This window comes from Mobula hypostoma, chromosome 29, assembly GCF_963921235.1.
Source record: "Mobula hypostoma chromosome 29, sMobHyp1.1, whole genome shotgun sequence".
Lineage (NCBI taxonomy): Eukaryota > Metazoa > Chordata > Chondrichthyes > Myliobatiformes > Myliobatidae > Mobula > Mobula hypostoma.
Genome location: NC_086125.1, coordinates 8,030,387 through 8,052,552, shown reverse-complemented (window position 1 = coordinate 8,052,552; position 22,166 = coordinate 8,030,387). Strand labels below are relative to the sequence as shown.

Here is a 22,166-nt window from a genome sequence, read left to right as displayed (position 1 = left end):
TCCTGTACAACCTCTTGTAACCATCTGAAAGTCTGCCGACAATGGCTGTATTGTCAGCAAGTTTATAGACGGCACTTGAACTGTGCCTAGCCACAGAGTCATGGGTGTGGAGAGAGTAAAGCAGTGGGCTAAGCACACAAAGACTGGGAAAGCCTTTAGGATCGGGCAGCAAAGGCCTCTGGGGAGTGTTGTAAAACAGGGAGTCAGGAGTACAGGTACATGTTTCCCTGAATGTGGTGTCACAGGTAGACAAGGTGATGAGGCTTTTGGCATGCTGTTCTTCATCAGTTAGGGCATGTAGAAGTTAGGGTGTTATGTTGTAGTTGTAGAAGATGTTGCTGAGGCAATATTTGGACTGTTGTGTTCAGTTCTGGTCACCCTGCAATAAGAAAGTGCAGAAAAAAAAAATTGAGGATGTTGTCAGGAGGGATTAGATTATAGAGAGAGGTCAAAGACACTGAGACTTGAGTACAGGCCCAAGAACATTGAGTAGACTGGACGGAAGAATGAAGGGAGATCTTGTAGAAGTGTAAAGAATTTATATCCATTTATCCATCCCTCCCTACCTACCTACTGTGGCATGCAAAAGTTTGGGCACCCCGGTCAAAATTTCTGTTACTGTGAATAGCTAAGCAAGTAAAAGATGAACTGATTTCCAAAAAGCATGAAGTTAAAGATGACACATTTCTTTAACATTTAAGGCAAGAAAACTTTTTTATTTCCATCTTTTACAGTTTCAAAATAACAAAAAGGGAAAAGGGCCCAAAGCAAAAGTTTGGGCACCCTGCATGGCAGTACTTAGTAGCACCCCCTTTGGCAAGTATCTTAGCTTGTAAACACTTTTTGTAGCCAGCTAAGGGTCTTTCAATATTTGTTTGGGGGATTTTTGCTCAGTCTTCCTTGCAAAAGGCTTCTAGTTCTGTGAGATTCTTGGGCGGTCTTGCATGCATTGCTGTTTTGAGGTCTATCCACAGATTCTTGATGATGTTTAGGTCAGAGGACTGTGAGGGCCATGGCAAAACCTTCAGCTTGCACCTCTTGAGGTAGTCCATTGTGGATTTTGGAGTGTGTTTAGGTTCATTATCCTGTTGTAGAAGCCATCCTCTTTTCATCTACATGAGAAAATCTGCAGATGCTGAAAATTCAAGCAACACACACAAAATGCTGGTGGAACGCAGTGGGCCAGGCAGCATCGGCCCGAAACGCCGATGGTACTTCTTCCTATAGATGCCGCCTAGCCTGCTGCATTCCACCAGCATTTTGTGTTTGTGTTGCTCTTTTCATCTTTGGCTTTTTTACAGATGGTGTGATGTTTGCTTCCAGAATTTGCTGGTATTTAATTGAATTCATTCTTCCCTCTACCAGTAAATGTTCCCTGTGCCACTGGCTGCAACACAAGCCCAAAGCATGATCGATCCACCCTTGTACTTAACATTTGGAGAGGGGTTCTTTGCATGAAATTCTGCACCCTGTTTTTTTTTCCTCCAAACATACCTTTGCTCATTGTGGCCAAAAAGTTCTATTCAGAAAGTTCAAAGGAACATCTAAACAAGCCTGATGCATTTTGGAAACAAGTCCTGTGGACTGATGAAGTTAAAATAGAACTTTTTGGCAGCAATGAGCAAAGGTATGTTTGGAGAAAAAAGGGTGCAGAATTTCATGAAAAGAACCCCTCTCCAACTGTTAAGCACAGGGGTGGATCGATCATGTTTTGGGCTTGTGTTGCAGCCAGTGGCACGGGGAACATTTACTGGTAGAGGGAAGAATGAATTCAATTAAATACCAGCAAATTCTGGAAGCAAACATCACATCATCTGTTGTTTTTTTTTTAAAAAAAGCCAAAGATAAAAAGAGGATGGCTTCTACAACAGGATAATGAACCCAAACACACCTCAAATCCACAATGGACTACCTCAAGATGCGCAAACTGAAGATTTTGCCATGGCCCTCACAGTCCCCCGACCTAAACATCATCAAGAATCTGTGGATAGACCTCAAAAGAGCAGTGCATGCAAGATGGCCCAAGAATCTCACAGAACTAGAAGCCTTTTGCAAGGAAGACTGGGTGAAAATCCCCCAAACAAGAATTGAAAGACTCTTAGCTGGCTACAAAAAGCTAAGATACTTGCCAAAGGGGGTGTTACTGAGTATGGCCATTCAGGGTGCCCAAACTTTTGCTTCGAGCCCTTTTCCTTTTTTGTTATTTTGAAACTGTAAAAGATGGAAATAAAAAAGTTTTTGTGCTTAAAATATTAAAGAAATGTTTCATCTTTAACTTTATGCCTTTTAGAAATCAGTTCACCTTTTACTCGCTTAGCTATTCACTAGTAACAGAAATTTTGACCGGGGTGCCCAAATTTTTGTATGCCACTGTGTATGTAGATAGATATGCACACACGCGCGCGCATACACAAAACACCCCGCCCCCTTGACTGAACCAGAAACAGAACCGTTATCACAGATGAATAATTTCAGTGGAAAATGGTATGTCAAATGCAGAGAGAGCAAGGTAACTGAAGTTGGAGAACTCAATATTTGGTGCAGCAAACTGCAGATGGTATGAATATCAATTTCTCCTTCCAGTGAATAAAATTCCTCCCCCCTCCCTTCCTCTATTCTTCATTCTGACCTCTTATCTCTTCTCACCTGCCTATTACTTCCCCCTGGGTCCCTTCGTCCTTCCCTTTCTCCTATTGTCCAGTCCCCACTTTTAATTCAGGCATCTTCTATCTTCCTTCTCGGCCCTAAAGAAGGGTCTCAGCCCAAAACGTCAATTGTTTACTCTTTTCTATAGATGCTGCCTGACCTGCATCTGCAGATTTTTTGTGATTTTGATTAGCTACGAAAGTGCCCAGGTGGAAGATGTATTCAAGCTTGTGTTGGCTCTATTGTAATGGGGCAGGAGTCCTCCCTAGTAACGCATTCTGCTCAGGCATGGAACTATTGGTTCTTGTCCCAGAAATAGTGCAAGTGCCTCTTCTTTTCCACACCAGTCTTTTATCCATGCATTAATTCTCGTTTTATATGTTCATTGTATCGACACTGTGCATTGTCTTTCAGCCTCATTCGCACAAGGATTGTATATGTTGGTGGTATTCTTTTGAGTTGGGAGTGAGGAAAGTCTCAATGGAGAGGATGTTTCCTAAGATGGGGGGAGGGGGTTAAGACCCAAGGGTACAGGCTCAGAATAAGGATGTCTATTTAGAACATGGATGAGTAGGAATTTCCTTAGCCAGAGAGTGGTGAACCCGTGGAATTTGTTGCCAAATGCAACTGTGGAGACCAAGTCATTGGGTATATTTAAAGTGGAGGTTGATAGATTCTTGATTGGTCAGGGTGTGAAGGTTTATGAGGAAAAGGCAGGAGATTGTGGTTGAGAGGGAAAATGGGTCAGCTATGGTAAAATGGTGGAGCAGACTCGATGGGCCAAATGACCGAATTCTGCTCCTAAATCTTATGGTCCTCTGGAGTCCTGAAGAAGGGTCTCACTCTGAAACATCGACTGTTCATTCATTTCCAAAGATGCTGTCTGACCTACTGATTTTTTTTTTGTGTGTCTCTTTCTCGCTCTCTCTGTGTCTCTCGGTCTTTGGGTTTCCAGCATCAGCAGACTTTATTGTACTTCAGTATTTGGACTGTTTAGTCTGAACCTTGTGAATGATCTCCTTATTTTTCTCATCTACCTGTGTTGCACCTCTTCTGTCATTTAGTTACTAATTCTGTATGTTTACTAATATTCTCCTGAATTAGAAACATAGAAAATAGGCGCAGGAGTAGGCCAATCGGCGCTTCGAGCCTGCACCGCCATTCAGTATGATCATGGCTGATCATCCAACTCAGAACCCTGTACCTGCCTTCTCTCCATACCCCCTGATCCCTTTAGCCACAAGGGCCATATCTAACTCCCTCTTAAATATAGCTAATGAACTGGCCTCAACTGTTTCCTGTGGCAGAGAATTCCACAGATTCACCACTCTGTGTGAAGAAGTTTTTCCTAATCTCGGTCCTAAAAGGCTTCCCCTTTATCCTTAAACTGTGACCCCTCGTTCTGGACTTCCCCAACATCGGGAACAATCTTCCTGCATCTAGCCTGTCCAATCCCTTTAGGATTTTATACGTTTCAATAAGATCCCCCCTCAATCTTCTAAATTCCAACGAGTATAAGCCTAGTCGATCTAGTCTTTCTTCATATAAAAGTCCTGCCATCCCAGGAATCAATCTAGTGATCCTTCTTTGTACTCCCTCTATGGCAAGAATGTCTTTCCTCAGATTAGGGGACCAAAACTGCACACAATACTCCAGGTGTGGTCTCACCAGGGCCTTGTACAACTGCAGTAGTACCTCCCTGCTCCTGTACTCGAATCCTCTTGCTATGAATGCCAGCATAGCATTCACCTTTTTCACTGCCTGCTGTACCTGCATGCCCTCTTTCAATGTCTGGTGTACAATGACACCCAGGTCTCGTTGCACCTCCTCTTTTCCTAATCGGCCAACATTCAGATAATAATCTGTTTTCCTGTTCTTGCCACCAAAATGGATAACCTCACATTTATCCACATTAAATTGCATCTGCCATGAATTTGCCCACTCACCTAACCTATCCAAGTCACCCTGCATCCTCTTAGCATCCCCCTCACAGCTAACACTGCCGCCCAGCTTCGTGTCATCCGCAAACTTGGAGATGCTGCATTAAATTCCCTCGTCTAAGTCATTAATATATATTGTAAACAACTGGGGTGCCAGCACTGAGCCTTGCGGTATCCCACTAGTCACTGCCTGCCATTCTGAAAAGGTCCCGTTTATTCCCACTCTTTGCTTCCTCTCTGCCAACCAATTCTCTATCCACATCAATACCTTACCCCCAATACCGTGTGCTTTAAGTTTGCACACAAATCTCTTGTGTGGGACCTTGTCAAAGGCCTTTTGAAAATCCAAATATGCCACATCCACTGGTTCTCCCCTATCCACTCTACTAGTTACATCCTCAAAAAAAAAAATTCTGAGATTCGTCAGACACGATTTTCCTTTCACAAATCCACGCTGACTTTGTCCAATGATTTCACTGCTTTCCAAATGTGCTGTTATCACATCTTTGATAACTGACTCTAGCATTTTCCTCACCACAGATGTCAGACTTACCGGTCTATAATTCCCCGGTTTCTCTCTCCCTCCTTTTTTAAAAAGCGGGGTTACATTAGCCACCCTCCAATCCTCAGGAACTAATCCAGAATCTAAAGAGTTTTGAAAAATTATCACTAATGCATCCACTATTTCTTGGGCTACTTCCTTAAGCACTCTAGGATGCAGACCATCTGGCCCTGGGGATTTATCTGCCTTTAATCCCTTCAATTTACCTAACACCACTTCCCTACTAACATGTATTTCCCTCAGTTCCTCCATCTCACTAGATCCTCGGTCCCCTACTATTTCCGGAAGTTAATTTATGTCCTCCTTAATGAAGACAGAACCAAAGTAGTTATTCAATTGGTCTGCCATGTTCTTGTTCCCCATGATCAATTCACCTGTTTCTGACTGGTAAGGGACCTACATTTGTCTTAATCAATCTTTTTCTTTTCACATATCTATAAAAGCTTTTATAGTCAGTTTTTATGTTCCCTACCAGCTTTCTCTCATAATCTTTTTTTCCCTTTCCTAATTAAGCCCTTTGTCCTCTGCTGGACTCTGAATTTCTCCCAGCCCTCAGGTATGCTGCTCTTTCTGGCTAATTTGCATGTTTCTTCTTTGGAATTGATACTATCCCTAATTTCCCTTGTCAGCCACGGGTGCACTACCTTTCCTGATTTATTCTTTTGCCAAACTGGGATGAACAAGTGTTGTAGTTCATCCATGCGATCTTTAAATGCTTGCCATTGCATATCCACCGTCAATCCTTTAAGTATCATTTGCTAGTCTATCTTAGCTAATTCATGTCTCATACCTTCAAAGATACCCTTCTTTAAGTTCAGAACCTTTGTTTCTGAATTAACTATATCACTCTCCATCTTAATGAAGAATTCCACCATATTATGGTCACTCTTACCCAAGGAGCCTTGCACGACAAGATTACTAACTAACCCTTCCTCATTGCTCAATATCCAGTCCAGAATGGCCTGTCCTCTAGTTGGTTCCTCGACATGTTGGTTCAGAAAACTATCCCGCATACATTCCAAGAAATCCTCTTCCTCAGCACCCTTACCGATTTGGTTCACCCAATCTATATGTAGATTGAAGTCACCCATTATAACTGCTGTTCCTTTATTGCACGCATTTCTAATTTCCTGTTGAATGCCATCCCCAACCTCACTACTACTGTTAGGTGGCCTGTACACAACTCCCACCAGTGTTTTCTGCCCCTTAGTGTAATGCAGCTCTACCCATATCGATTCCACATCCTCCCAGCTAATGTCCTTCCTTTCTATTGCATTAATCTCCTCTCTAACCAGCAATGCCACCCCATCTCCTTTTCATATCTGTCCTGTCCTCAAGTTCTTAATTCCATAGAAGCTGTACTGAGTGAAGAGCAATAGTTCCAGGTCTCCAACTTCTCTGAAAATCGACTTTTCATTTGCAGACAATGTGTCCTTTCGTGAAACCATCAAGTAATCTGGTTCGCTATTTGCCGTCCAGGTGCACTTGCTCTGACCTTGTTCCATAGTCTGTTATGGAGGAAATCTTATAGCAGATATTTAAACGTTACATGTACTACTTTACACTGTGGACTCTCTTTCGTGAACTTTAGTTCTGAATGTTATTTACTTGCTTTTATTGTTTGCACAGTTTGTGTTTTTCCTTCTGTGCACGTTGGGTGTTTGATGGCCTTTTTTTTATGGTTTCTTTGTTTTGTGGCTGCCTATAAGGAGATGAACCTCCAGGTTCTAAATAGTATACACACTTTGGTAACAAATGGACTTTGAACATTTGCCTCTGAAGTCTACACTCAGCAAAGATTATTTTAAAATATTGAAATGTATTTATTTATTGAGATACAGTGCAGAATAGGCCCTTCAAACTGCGCCACCAGCTATCCCCAGGTTTAATCCGAGCTTAGTCATGGGACAATTTTTAATGATGAATCAACCTACCAACCAGTACATCTGTGGGAGGAAACTGGAGTGTGTGGAGGAGCGAGGAAGCAGAGGAATGTACAGACTTCTTACAGGAAGTGGTGGGAATTGCACCCGTGTCACCGGCACTGTAAAGTATTGTGCTAACCACTATGCTACTGTGTTGCCCCTGTATTTCACTTAATTTCACGGTGGGAGGAGCAGATAGCAGCGCGTCGATCACGCAGCCCTCCAGTGAAAATTATATTGTATCCGTTAAATAGGGGCCGTGGACAATTCTGATTTGATGGAGACAGACATGAAAGCACAGAGGAACATCTGGAGAAATTTCTGAAACGCAGGTTCGCTGCTGTTGTTACTGTGCGATTGAGACTCTTCCGGAGGGAAGGCCTCAAAATCCCTGGCTTTGCCTGCTGTTGGCGACCGAGATTGAGGTGGAATCGTTCGGATAGAGATGGTGCGCGGTACTCGGTGTCGGAGAGCTGATCGGAGGCTCGAAGTTTTCGGACGACTCAGAGTCGGACTGTGGTTGGGCATGGCAGGGAGAGTTTTCTTCCTTCTCCCATCTGCGTGAGATGTGGGACATTTGAGAGACTTTGAACTTTTTACTGTGCCATGGACTGTTCTTCATCAAGTTATGGTATTGTTGCACTGTTGTAACTATATGTTATAATTATGTGGTTTTGTTAGTTTTTTCAGTCTTGGTCTGTCCTGTGTTTTTGTGATATCACACCGGAGGAAATATTGTATCATTTCTTAATGCATGCATTACTAAATGACAATAAAAGAGTGTCTTCGTTATCTAATCTAATTAGATATAAATGTAAGGCAGTAAATTCCTCCTCCTTGTTTAGGCGTATCACTTGCCATTTATTCTAAAATCCTTCACCCCTGAAACCACTCCTGTTTCCAACCTGTCTTGGGTATTCATGAAATGTAAATTGGGCCATTGAATTTCATAATTACCTCTCCCACCCCTTGTTCTTGTAGCTGTATTCAGGATATTTCTCCTGGTTACCGTAGCTGGCAGAGGGAAGAAAACACACATCAAAGTTGCTGGTGAATGCAGCAGGCCAGGCAGCATCTCTAGGAAGAGGTACAGTCGACGTTTTGGGCCGAGACCCTTCGTCAGGACTCACTGAAAGAAGAGCTAGTAAGAGGGAAGAAGCTGCAGGCTGCGGAGAGTGGAGTTATAGGCCGAACCCCATGGGCGGACAGGTGGCTCTTAGGTTTAAACTATTGCTTAAATAATGCTTTTGGTGAGTTTGTGGTGAAGTACGTGTCCAAAGTTCACAGCCTCCATGTCTTTGAATGCAGAATCTATCACTGAACTGCTGCAATAATGCAGATTCTAGATCGGGGGCCCACAGACCCCTTGGTTAATGGTACGGGGTCCACAGCATCAAAATGCTTGGGAACTCCTGTGCTAGATGAACATGGGACTCTCATTAGAGTATGTGTGCTCTGTCTGGTAACAGATGGACATTGATGGCGTCTACCTTTCAAGAACTGATGGCCTTACTGAGGTGATAATTTAAAACTGTGCCATGAGTTTTATCATAACTTTTGTTTAAATGTGTTCAATGTTCCCATACTGATTGTGATTGTTTCTGTGGCAGATGAAGTGTATGGATTTGAGGTTCGGGTGAATGTGAGTCACAAAGCCGTAGAATTCGGGGAGTCCCTGGAGGTGACCTGCAGTACAACGTGTAACAACCCAACAATCATTCTGGAATATAAACCAGGGCTAAATCCCAACAGAACTGAAGCTGATAAGTTGATTACAGACCGATTTCCGAGTATCCAGAAATGGGATCTGACAGTGCCATGTACTGTAATCTGTTCATCTACAGGAAAGGCAGTGCAGGAAATGAAACTGGTGGTTCCAGTGTACAGTAAGTAACATCTCTTATTCTGAGTATATAGCAAAATGTTATAGGATAAATGGCAGCAAATAAATAATTTATCATTTGAAAAAATTCACACAAAGATGCTATTGTGTGCCTGGCATGCAACTGAGCCTAATACTGCGATAAGTCCAAGCAGAAGTTCCTGAGTGTCAGTATCTCTGAGGATCTATCCTGGACCTAACATATTGATGCAGCTACAAAGAAGCCATACCAGTGGCTATATTTAATTAGGAGTTTGAGGAGATTTGGTTTGACTCCAAAAATGCTCAAATTTCTACAGATGTACCATGGAGGGCATTCTAACTGGCTGCATCACCGTCTGGTATGGCGGGGGGAGCGACTGCACAGAATCGAAATAAGCTGCAGAAAGTTGTAAATATATTTCCATCATGGTTACTAGACTCCACAGTATCTGGGACCTCTTCAAGGAGCGATGCCTCAAAAAAGCATTGTCCATCAATAAGGACCCCCATCACCCAGCTCATTGCCTTGTTCTCATTGCTACCATCAGGAGGAGGTACAGAAGCCTGAAGGCACACACTGAATAATTCAGGAATAGCTTCTTCCCCTCTGCCATCAGATTTCTGAATGGACATTGAACCCATGAACAGTACCCCATACTTTATTTCTATTTTTGCACTAATTTAATTTGTTTAATTTAACTATTTAGTGTGTTTGTGCACACACAGCACATATAAGATAGAAAGATACAGCCACTCAATAAGAATTCAAACTCAAGCCATCCAATGCCACCAAAATCTGCAGACGACCACAATATAGTTTGCTAGTTTGCCTTCTGCTGATTGAACACATGGGCGGGGGGGGGGGGCAGCACAGATTCCAGCCTGGATGCCACACTGCATTGGCTCTGACAACTATCTCCTGGCAGCTGTAAACAGGCAACACCATGGCTTGAGGCCTAGTTATTGGCACATTCAATACAACAAGCGTATAAAGGACGTATTAAGTATCTGGAGCTGCAGCTGGATGACCTTCCACTCATACAGGAGAATGAGCTGATAGACAAGTGCTACAGGGAGGTAGTCATCCCTAAGTTGCAGGAGATGGGAGAATAAGGTAGATCAACTTCTAGCATGGTTACAGACTGACAGGTATGATGTTGGTAGGCATCACTGAATCATGGCTGAAAGAAGATCGTAGCTGGGAGCTTAATGTCCAAGGATACACATTGTATTGAAAGGACAGGCAGGAAGGCAGAGGGGGTGGTGTTGCTCTGTTGGTAAAAGATGAAATCAAATCATTAGAGGTGACATAGGGTTGGAAGGCGTTGAATTATGTGAATAGAGCTAAGGAACTGCCAGAGTAAAGAGACCCTGATGGGAGTTATATACAGATCCCCAAATAGTAGTAAGGATGTGGTCTACAAATGACAATGGGAGATGGAAAATGCATGCCAGAAGGGCAATGTTAGAATAGTCATGGGGGATTTCAATATGCAGGTAGATTGAAAAAAATCGGGTTGGTGCTGGATTCCAAGCGGGAGAATTTCTAGAATGCCTATGAGATGGCTTTTTAGAGCAGCTTTTTGGTTGAGCACACTAGGGGATCAGCTATTCTGGATTGATAGTTGTGCAATGAACCAGAATTGATCAGAGAGCTTAAGGAAAAGAACTCTTGGGGGCAAGTGGTCATAAGGTGCCACACTTGAGGCTGCTTAACAAGCTGTGAGCAGATGGCGTTACAGGGAAATTTCTAGCATGGATAAAGCAGTGGCTGATTGGCCAGAGGCAAAGACTGGGAATAAAGGGAACCTTTTCTGGCTGGGTACCATTGACTGGTGGTGTTCCACAGGGATCTGTGCTGGGACTGATTCTTTTTATGTTGTATATCAGTGATCTGGATGATGAAAATGTGGCTTTGCAACAAAGTTTGCAGATGATATGAAGATAGGTGGAGGCGCAGGTAGTTTTGAGGGAGTATTGAGGCTATAGAAAGACTCGGACAGATTAGGAGAATGGGTCAAAAAATGGCAGATGGAATATAGTGTAGGGAAGTGTATGGTCATGCACTTTGGTAGAAGAAATGAAAGGGTTGGCTAGTTTCTAAATGGAGAGAAAATACAAAAACTTGAGACACAGAAGGTCTTGGGAGTCCTTGAGCAGGATTCCCTAAAGGTTAATTTGCAGGTTGAGTCTGTGGTGAGGAAGACAAATGCAATGTTACTATTCATTTCAAGAGGACTGGAATATAAAAGCAAGGATGTAGTGTTGAGACTTTATAAAGCACTGATGAGGCCTCACTTGGAGCTTTGTGAGCAGTTTAGGGCCCTTTATCTTAGAAAAGATGTACTGAAACTGGAGAGAGTTCAAAGGATGTTCACAAAAATGATTCCAGGATTGAATGCCTTGTCATATGAAGAATGTCTGATGGTTCTGGTCCTGTATTCACTAGAATTCAGAAGAATGAAGGGTGACCTAATTGAAACTTATAAAATGGTGAAAGGGCTTGATAAAGTGGATGTGGAGAGTATGTTTCCTATGGTGGGTGAGTCTCAGAATAGAGGAGCATCCTTTTAGAATGGCGATAAAGAGCTATTTCTTTAGCCAGAGAGTGGTGAATCCGTGGAATTCTTTGCCACAGGAAGCAGCGGAGGCCAAGTCTTTATGTATATGTAAGGCAGAGGCTGATAGATGCTTGATTGGTCAGGGCATGAAGGGATATGGGGCAGAAGGCAGGAGATGTGCCAAAGGCCTAATTCTGCTTCTATATCTTATGGCAGTGGTCCCCAACCACCGGGCCGCAAAACATGTGCTACCAGGCCGTGAGGAAACGATATGAGTCAGCTGCACCTTTCCTCATTCCCTGTCACGCACTGTTGAACTTGAACATAGGTTTGCCAACTGTCCCATATTTGTCGGGACATCCCGTATATTGGGCTAATTTGGTTTGTCCCATACGGAACTGCCCTTGTCCTGTATTTCCCCCTCTAAGGTAGAGCATTCCTATGAAACCTTTCATGCCGAAATGGCGTAAGGTGAAGAAGCAATTACCATTAATTTATATGGGAAAAATTTTTGAGCATTCCCAGACCCAAAAAAATAACCTACCCAATCATACCAAATAACACACAAAACCTAAAATAACTCTAACATATAGTAAAAGCAGGAATGATGTGATAAATACACAGCCTATATAAAGTAGAAATAAATTATGTTCAGTGTAGTCGGGGAGATTAAGCCAAAACCGATTTGTGAAAAAAATTGGCACGTACGCACACACGCATGTCACATATGCGCACGTCATGCGTGCGCACACAGGTGCCCGCGCAAGGCTTCATGGTCATGGTAGTCTTTCTTGGGGTAAACACAAAGTGTCCTGTCAACACACACAAAAAATGCTGGTGAACGCAGCAGGTCTGGTAGCAGCTATAGGAAGAGGTATAGTCAATGTTTGGGGCAGGGACCCTTCATCAGGATTTGACTGCTACTTTTGTCCCTTATTTGGGAGTGAGAAAGTTGGCAACCCTAACTGTAAAAGACATGTTGAGGTGAGTTTAACCCCACTTGAACACCGCTCTCCCCCTCTCCACCCCCCCCCCCGGATCGGCCGGTCCGCGGTGCAAAAAAGGTGGACCCCTATCTTATGGTCATAAAGGACATTAGTAAAATACGACAATGCAAAATGTATAAATCAAACCGAGTCTATTGAAATCTTCAGTCAACTACAATAGAGCTTGTCTTCTGCTGAACGAGGACTGGGGGAGGGGGAGGGGTAGCAGCACTAATTCCAGCCCTGATGCCCTGCCACGATGCCCCTGGTAGAGTGCACTGGCTCTGACGTCCCTCTCCTGGTAGCTGTAAACAGGAAACACTGCAGCTTGAGGCCGAGTCCACTGAATGCTGTACAGATGACGACAACAGGGCTTGTCTTCTGCTACTTGAACACTCGGGGTTGGGGTTGGGGGGGGGTGGTCCGCACCGATTCCAGCCTGGACACCCATCCTGGTGGAGTGCACTGGCTCTGACGCCTCTCCTCTGGCAGCTGTAAACTGGCGGCACTGTAGTTTGAGGCCTAGTCCGAGCTATGACCGAGGCCATGTAGCTTCCTCGCCACCTGTCCCTGCTCCCCACCAATAAATCAGTGAATCAACCTTGCAGCATTCTCTATTAACACATTAACTATATCCAAAATGGACTTACGATCACAAGAAAAGCAACCAAGACAGTTGCTCGCTATTAGACTGTTCGTTGCCTTCGACTTGGGGAGCAGCACGATGCATAGCTCCTTCATTGTCTCTGCCAGTGAGCAACTCGCTGATGGGGTAGACCTGAAGGGGCCGTTCTTTAAATTCTTAATGTATAGCAGGATCTTTCAAGCATTAAAAATTTGTTTAAATATGACATTAACACCTTTTGTTGACCCCATAGATGCCACTGTGACCAAACGCACCAGCTTACTGGAAGGTTCACAGTTATTTTTTTTCTCTCTATCATGTATCGCCTTGTACTGTTGCTGCAAAGTCAACAGATTTTTTGACGTAAGCCAGCGATACTAAATCTGATTCTGAAATATACAGGCGTAACTGTGTAATTGACTTTTTTCCTGGTTGGGATCCCATGATCTGTGTGGTGATGTTCTGTTGTATGTAAATAAAAACCAATAAAAGCAATTTAACAATGCCATTGTCTAGTTTTGTTTTAATGATTAATTAGTTAAAGAGGCCACAGTGACTTTAGCTTGTAATGAAGTCTGCTGCAGGCAGACATTCTGTAATGAAAATATTGTACTGATTTTTGTGTGTTTAAACTTGTGTAAATTGTAGCTAAAATTTTGCATGGTTTAACATTTTTTAAAAAGAGGCTTAAAATCAAAGTAACAGCAAATTAAATCTATTGCAGGGGTTGCCAACACTTTTTGTGCCATGGTCCAACACCATTTAGCAAGGGGTCCATTGACCCCAGGTTGGGACCCCCTGATCTATTACGTTGTATAATTTAAGTGTACTTTGGATTAAAGTTTTCCCATTACATAGGAAGGCATCAATTAATTTATAAGAGTCACAGATTCAAAGTGCATTTATTATCAAAGAATGTATAAATTATACAACCTTGAGATTTGTTTGCTAACAGGCAGTCACAAAGCAAAAGACCTGAAAGAACCCAGGTTAAACAAAATATTAAGACCAGTGCCCATAGAGAAAGAGGACAAACACGAATCATATCAGCAATAGAAGTGAGCAACAACAGCATTCCGAACCAAATTGAGTTCTTAAATCCAAATCCCCAGAGTAGGCCCAAAGCCTCGGTATTCAGTTCATCGTATTAGCAGGGCAAATTTCCACAAAGTTTGCAGACAAAAACCACAGCAGCCTATGATAGTTTCCATTGCATTATCGCACCTGACTGAGTTTAGAAGAGGTGGGAAATGATCAAAAATAGGGGACATCTGATAGACTCTGGGGCTGCGAACTCTGCTGAAGGGCACGGACAGAGACTTTTGGAAAACTCAGTGGTGAAGAATCTAACATCTAAGTTCAGAATCCGCTTTGTATTCAGCAGGAGAGCAGCAGAGTGAATCGTTTAGTGCTATTTTTCAGTTAACACCCTTTTCAAATATTTAAACAATGTAGGATTTAAGTCTTTGCTTAAAGTTTACTTGATTCTAGTTCCAAATTCTGAACAAATTGAACTTGTGTAGATTTCACCATGTTTTGCTCACATGGGGATTAGGTTCTTGAGTCTGCCAAATGATTTAGTAATTCAGTTTTGGGAAACATCTTGCCTCAGTAAATATATTCATGTAGTTAATGTTATCAAAGTTCAAAGTAAATTTATTACTAAAGTATATATACATGGTGTCACCGTATACAACCTTGAGCTTCACCTTCTTGTGGGCACAGTTAATCCAAGAAACACAATGGAATCAATGAAAGGCCACATCCAACACGGCACAGAAACAACAAATGTGCGAAAGACAACAAACTGTGCAAATACAAAAAAAAAATATTTTAAAACCTCAGGGATTCCAGGCTTGATTTAAGAAATGAATTACTTATTATAAGGATAGAATCCACAGTGCCGCATGTTTGATTACAATGATCACATCATCACCTCGTTTCTTTCTAACCCACCATTCTCTTAGAATTTGCTTGAAGAGAGTTATAGTTGCTGAAAAGCAATGTGATACTTCTCTATTTGGCATATCAGGAGAAATCTGGACTGAACAAATAGTTATTCCAGGCCTGGCCCACACATTATTGCTGTTTACTATTGTAGTACAGTGTTAGCTAGTACGATTTCTGTAATCTAACCACGCAGTGATGCAGTTCCGGCGTTCGATATGGTAAAGTTCAGAATCTGCCCTTTCAAATGGTCTTGAGTGCATTTCTCCAGTCCATGGCCCAACAGAGATATCGCTGCCCTACTTTATGTACGTTCAGGCAGAGGGTCAGGTTTTGCCTGAGCTAAGATGACGTTATAACTTTCCCATTTATTGATCACTGTATTTGAGGTTGGATTTAAACAATAGGTGATTGACCATAGTTGTTAATCCATATCAAAAATGGCAGATACAGATCAAATGAAAAAGAAGTGTGCACAGCATAATGTGGAGTATACGAAATGTGGATTTGTACCAGCACCAAGCAACCAATAGCAGCCAATGTGTCTGTAGTGTGAAAAAAGCCTTTGTTTTCAAATGAAGAAATGGAACTGTCCAGGCTCCTTGGACATTTGATAAAGCAAACAAGCACTTGGCTTATTTTCAGTCATTTTGTGAAAACTTTCAGAAATGGAAAACACTTCAAAACATGTTTGCTAGCACTTCTCAACAAAACGGTGATGGTTTCTGAGCTTCATACAATATTTCTTAGCTGATTGTTAAATCTGGAAAGCCCCATACAATTGGAGAAGAACTGATTCTGCCAGCAGTAAGGGAGGTTCTGAGTACAGTTTCGTACAAGTCTCCAGACCAAATAATTAAAGTGATTCTTCCCAGTGACAACTCTGTTCAAAGCTGAAGAGATGAAACGTCTGAGAATGTCGAAGACACATTAGTTAGAACAAAATAATTTGCTCTGCATTTGGATGAGTCAGTTCTCCCAGGCAATGGTACAAAAGTTGTTATTTGCAAGGGAACTAAAAATAGATAAAGTAGAAGTCAATACAACTTGATTACCCCTTATCCAAAGTACCCAAATCTGAAAACCTCCGAAATCCAAATTTATCTTTTTTTGAATGCTGACATGACACCACAAATGGAAAATTCCACAAGTTGCTGTGAAGGTTCCCAAGCAATACACAGGTCTGTGTTTCACAGGGAGTTCTGAGGGTGACCTCATATGTAATGAACAGAGTTGACGAAGAATGGAAAAACACTGCATAAAGTGAAAAATTAACCTCTCAATCATCTTGAAAGAGTGGATTCATCAGTGGCAGTGAACGCGTGCCGCTTGACGGTATGCTGATCATGAAACAAGCAAAGATCCATCATGACAAACTGAAAATTGAAGGGATTTCTGAATATGCAGGGCAATTACGGAAATTTCTGAAAAGCAAAACATTAAATTTTTAAAGATTTAAAAATTTTAAAGGTAAGCATCTGCTGATCATGAAGCAGCAGAGAAATTAGTTGTTAAGTTTGCCGAGATGGTCACTGATAAAAATCGAACATCAGAACAAGTTTGAAATGGTAATTTTTTAAAATATATATATATATCTTACATAAAACCTGAAATGGGTACAATACAAATACAGTTTACTGTAACCTTTTCATGAAACCACGGCACCATGGGCGGAGACTGAAAGCCTGTCGTTGTTTGATTTTATTCAACAGCTGATTCAGGTATTCTGCTGATGCTGCTGTGTTGCTCTAGTTACCCTGCACACATCATATTGTCATTATGTTAGTAGTATGTAATGATTTTTAGTGTTAAGTACATACAATGGCATGCAAAAGTTTGGCTACCCTTGGTCAAAATTTCTGTTACTGTGAATAGCTAAGTGAGTAAAAGATGAACTAATTTCCAAAAGGCATAATGTTAAAGATGACACATTTCTTTAATATTTTAAGCAAGAAAACTTTTTTATTTCCATCTTTTACAGTTTCAAAATAACAAAAAATGAAAAGGGCCCAAAGCAAAAGTTTGGGCACCCTGCATGGCAGTACTTAGTAACACCCCCCTTGGCAAGTATCACAGCTTGTAAATGCTTTTTGTAGCCAGCTAAGGTTGTTTCAATTCTTGTTTGGGGGATTTTCGCCCATTCTTCCTTGCAAAGGGCTTCTAGTTCTGTGAGATTCTTGGGCCATCTTGCATGCACTGCTCTTTTGAGGTCTATCCACTGATCCTTGATGATGTTTAGGTCAGAGGACTGTGAGGGCCATGGCAAAACCTTCAGCTTGCGCCCCTTGAGGTAGTCCATTGTGAATTTTGGAGTGTGTTGAGGTTCATTATCCTGTTGTAGAAGCCATCCTCTTTTCATCTTCGGCTTTTTCACAGACGGTGTGATGTTTGCTTCCAGAATTTGCTGGTATTTAATTGAATTAATCCTTCCCTCTAATAGTGAATGTTCCCCATGCCACTGGCTGCAACACAAGCCCAATGCATGATCGATCCACCCCCGCGCTTAACAGTTGGAGAGGTATTCTTTTCATGAAATTCTGCACCCTTTTTTCTCCAAACATACCTTTGTTCATTGCGGCCAAAAAGTTCTATTCAAAAGTTCAAACAAACATCTAAACAAGCCTGATGCATTTTGGAAACAAGTCCTGTGCACTGATGAAGTTATAATAGAACCTCCAGAAATAAGTGTGTTATGTGTACTATTGTGCTTATGCCCTGGTTTGAAGAAACATTGTCTCATTTATATATATATATATATATATATATATATGTATAGGTGTATATGTAGGTGTATATATATAGGTATGTATATATATAGGTATATATAGGTATGTATATATAGGTGTATATATAGGTGTATATATATAGGTGTGTATATATATAGGTGTATATATATATATATAGGTGTATATATATAGGTGTATATATATATATATAGGTGTATATATATATATAGGTGTATATATATATATAGGTGTATATATATAGGTATATATATATATATATATATATAGGTGTATATATATATATATGTATATATATAGGTATATAGATATATATGTATATATATAGGTATATAGATATATATGTATATATATAGGTATATAGGTATATATATATGTATATATAGGTGTATATATAGGTGTATATATATATATATAGGTGTATATATATATAGGTGTATATAGGTATATATAGGAATATATATAGGAATGTATGGGAATGTATGTATAGGAATATGTAGGTATGTATGTAGGAATATGTATGTGTGTGTGTGTATAGGAATATATATGTATGTAGGAATATGTAGGTATGTATGTAGGAATATGTATGTGTGTGTGTGTATAGGAATATGTATGTATGTAGGAATATGTATGTGTGTGTGTATAGGAGTATATATATATAGGTATATATATATAGGTAGGTATATATGTAGGTATATATATAGGTATATATATAGGTAGGTATATATGTAGGTATATATATAGGTATATGTATATATGTGTGTATAGGTATATATAGGTATATATATAGGTATATAGATATATATGTATATAGGTATATGTATATAGGTATATGTATATAGGTATATGTATATAGGTATATGTATATAGGTATATGTATATGTAGGTATATATATATGTAGGTATATATATATGTAGGTATATAGGTAAATATATAGGTATATGTATATATATAGGAATATATGAATATAGTTAATGACAATAGACTTGACTTGCACCATGGAGCAGTTGAATTGTTGATTGGTTTGCTAATGTCTTTGGAGAAAAGCAGTTTGCTAGGCCTTTAAGTGACTCTAGGCACACCAGTGTCGTCACCGGCTTACCGAATTCAGAGATATGGATATGCCAGAGGTGAATGTTCTGTGACTGAATAAATTGCTGTCTATGTTGGCAGCAACAATTGTAGCTCGTCACGCTGAGCACTGGTTATCCCCCGGGGTTGCGTGCGCAGCCCGCTGCTATTCACGCTGCTGACGCATGACTACACTGCCAGGTTGAGTGCAAACCGAATCATCAAGTTTGCTGATGACACAACAGCAGCTGGCCTCATGAACAACGATGATGAGACGTCATACAGAGAGGACGTAGAGTGGCAGGTAGAATGGTGCGAGCATAACTTGAGTCCCAGTGTGAACGAGATTAGAGAGATGATTGCAGACACTAGGAAACTGAAGGCTGACTATTTCTCACTGCACATAAATGGCTCCTCAGTGGATAGAGTTAGGAGCTCCGAGTTTCTGGGAGTGAACATAATGGTCCCTCAACACCACTTCTTTGGACAAGAAAGTACAGCAGCATCTCTATTTCCTGAGGAGATTGGGGCAAACTAGGCTTTCCATTTCCCACACCCCCACCCTGTCCCACCACTCCATGCCAACAATTTTTACAGGAACACTATTGAGAGTGTCCTGACCAGCTGCATATCTATCTGGTACGGGAATTGCAAGGCACCTGACCATAAGTCTGTACAAAGGATTGTAAGGACTACTGAAAGGATTATTGGGGTCTCTCTTCCACCCATTAGAGATATTTATCAGGAGTGCTGGGTATGCAGGGCCCTTAGCATTGTCAATAATCTCTGCCATTCGTCCAACAGTCTCTTTGACCCCTACTATCAGACACGGGTTACTGTAGTATCAAAACAGGTATTGTTAGGATGGGAGAGAGCTTCTTCCCCCAGGCTGTAAGATTACTGAACTCCCTGCCACCACCCAGGCCTCATCAGGTTTGAAGCACCAGTAGCATTATACTGTTTATGTTTTAACTTGTGTTGTAATGCACCTCGTTATTTGTGGTAATATTACTTTGTGTTGTGTGTGAGTTTACTGTATGTGTACTGTGTTGTGCACCTTGCTCCAGAAGGATGTTGGTTCGTTTGGTGATGTACATGCGTATGGTAAAATAACTTTATACTTGAGCACCACTTGTTAGTGACATTCATTGAAGTTTGAAGAATTTTTTTAATGAAGGTAGACTTAATATTAAAGAGTATTTCAAAGTTCTGAAGTCACCTGAAATGACAGTGAATGGAATGAAAGGTGGGACAAGTACAACATTGCTGGAGGAGCTCAGCAGGCCAGGCAGCACCTGTGGAAAGAGTAAACAGTCAACATTTTGGGCTGAGACCCTTCTTCAGGACTGAGAAGGAAGGGGAGAAGTTGGGGAAGGGAAGAAGAAAATACAAGGTGGCAGGTGATGGGTGAAACTGGACAGGCAAGGAGATCAGGTGAGAGAAGGAAACAAATATTCTGTCTGTGTAACTTCCAACCTGATGGCATGAACATTGAATTGTACCCCTCCTCTCCTTCACCATTCCCCATTCCTGCTCCCTGTCTCACCTCATCTCCCTACCCGCCCATCACCTCCCTGTGGTGCTACTCCCCCTTCCCTTTCTTCCGTGGTCTTTGATCCTCTCCTATCAAATTCCATCTTCCCCAGCCCTTTATCTCTTTCACCAATCAATTTCCTTGCTCTTCACTTCACCCCTTCCCCCTCCTAGTTTCCCCTTTCACTTACCACCTTGTAATTCTTCCTCCCCTGCTCCCACCTTCTAGTTCTGACTTCTCCCCTTCTTTTACCAAACCTGATGAAGGGTCTCCACTCAAAGCATCGACTGTTTACTCTTTTCCTTAGATGCTGTCTGGCCAGCTGAGTTCCTCCAGCATTTTGTGTGTGTTGCTGCAAATTTCCAGCCTCTACAGATTTTCTTGTGTTTGACACAAGTATAATCTAGATTTGTAATTTGCATGAATTTTGTTAACATGATTCTCCTTTAACAGATCGAAACTTAAGCATTGTTCCACCTCCTGAAGTGCTGGAAGTTAACAAACCATATCAGCTGGAGTGCATTGGCCCGAAGGTCTATCCAAAGAACAAACTCGTACTCACCTGGCTCAGAGGGAGTGAGGTTGTTCAGCGTAATTCCACAGAGGAACGAGGTTTCCCAGAAGATGGTCCACTGAAGAACGTCCTTAATTTCAATCCAAGTATTTCAGACGATGGACTGGTGTACACCTGCTTGGCAGAGTTGAACTTGGACCCTGACAAGCCCAAATGGATCGCAAACGCATCTGTGACTCTGAAAACTTACTGTGAGTTCCATTTTGAAATCGAACTGCTCCCCCCCAACTCCCCCCCCCACCCACATTGGTTAAGAATTTGCAAAAATAAGCAATGAGTGGCCCTGCTTTAAAGGCTTTCACATCTCTTGTTTTATCCGTTCAGCAAAACTTGTTTGTCTTGAACTGAGACTCAAAGTTTACAACTTCAGAGAACCATGGAAGTAGAAGAGATTATTTGGCTGAAGATCACTGAAACAATTCCAAACTCCTGCAAATTCTACACTCTTACCTGATACTCCGGTGTCCTTCTTGGTGGTCAGTGCAGGTGGTGGTAATAGACAGAGTCATAGAAAAGTACAGCGCACCTAGTTTGTGCTGAACCATTTAATCGACCTACTCCCATCCACCTGCATCAACACCACAGCCCTCCATACCCCTACCAACCAGGTACCTATCCTAACTTGCCTTAAATGTTTAAATCGAGCTCACATGCACCACTTGCACTGGCAGCTCATTCCACATTCTCACAGCCATTTGAATGAAGAAGTTTCCCCTCATGTTCCCCTTAAACTTTTCACCTTTCACCCTTAACCCATGACCTCTAGTTGTATTCCCACCCAACCTCAGTGCGAAAAGCCTACTAGCCTTTACCCTAATACCCTACTAGCCTTATACCCCTCATAATTTTTTATGACTCTATGAAATCTCCTCTCAATCTTCTAGATTCCAAGGAATTAAGTCCAAACCTATGCGATCTTTCTTCATAACTCAGATCCTGCAGTCCAGGGCAAAATCCTTGTAAATTTTATCTGTACTTTTTCAACCTTATTTACATCTTTCCAATAGGTAGGTGACCAAAACTACACACAATACTCCAAATTAGACCTCACCAATGCCTTATTAAACTTCAGCATAACGTCCCATCTCCTGTACGCAACACTTGGATTTATGAAGGCAAATGTGCCAAAAGCTTTATGACCATTCTTTAGGGATCAGCCCTTCTCTTGGGCCAGTACGGGCAGAAC

The 22,166-nt window shown here is 41.5% G+C and overlaps 1 protein-coding gene across 2 annotated transcripts in view; it reads left to right on the top strand.

The window, feature by feature from the left end:
- LOC134339325 (hemicentin-1-like) overlaps nucleotides 1-22,166 on the top strand; it is a 73,120-nt gene that overhangs the window by 23,636 nt on the left and 27,318 nt on the right. For both annotated transcript variants that reach the window (XM_063035729.1, XM_063035730.1), the window contains exons 2-3: nucleotides 8,684-8,959; nucleotides 20,860-21,171. In XM_063035729.1, coding sequence (XP_062891799.1) covers nucleotides 8,684-8,959; nucleotides 20,860-21,171 — 588 coding nt within the window. The remainder of the gene's footprint in view (nucleotides 1-8,683; nucleotides 8,960-20,859; nucleotides 21,172-22,166) is intronic.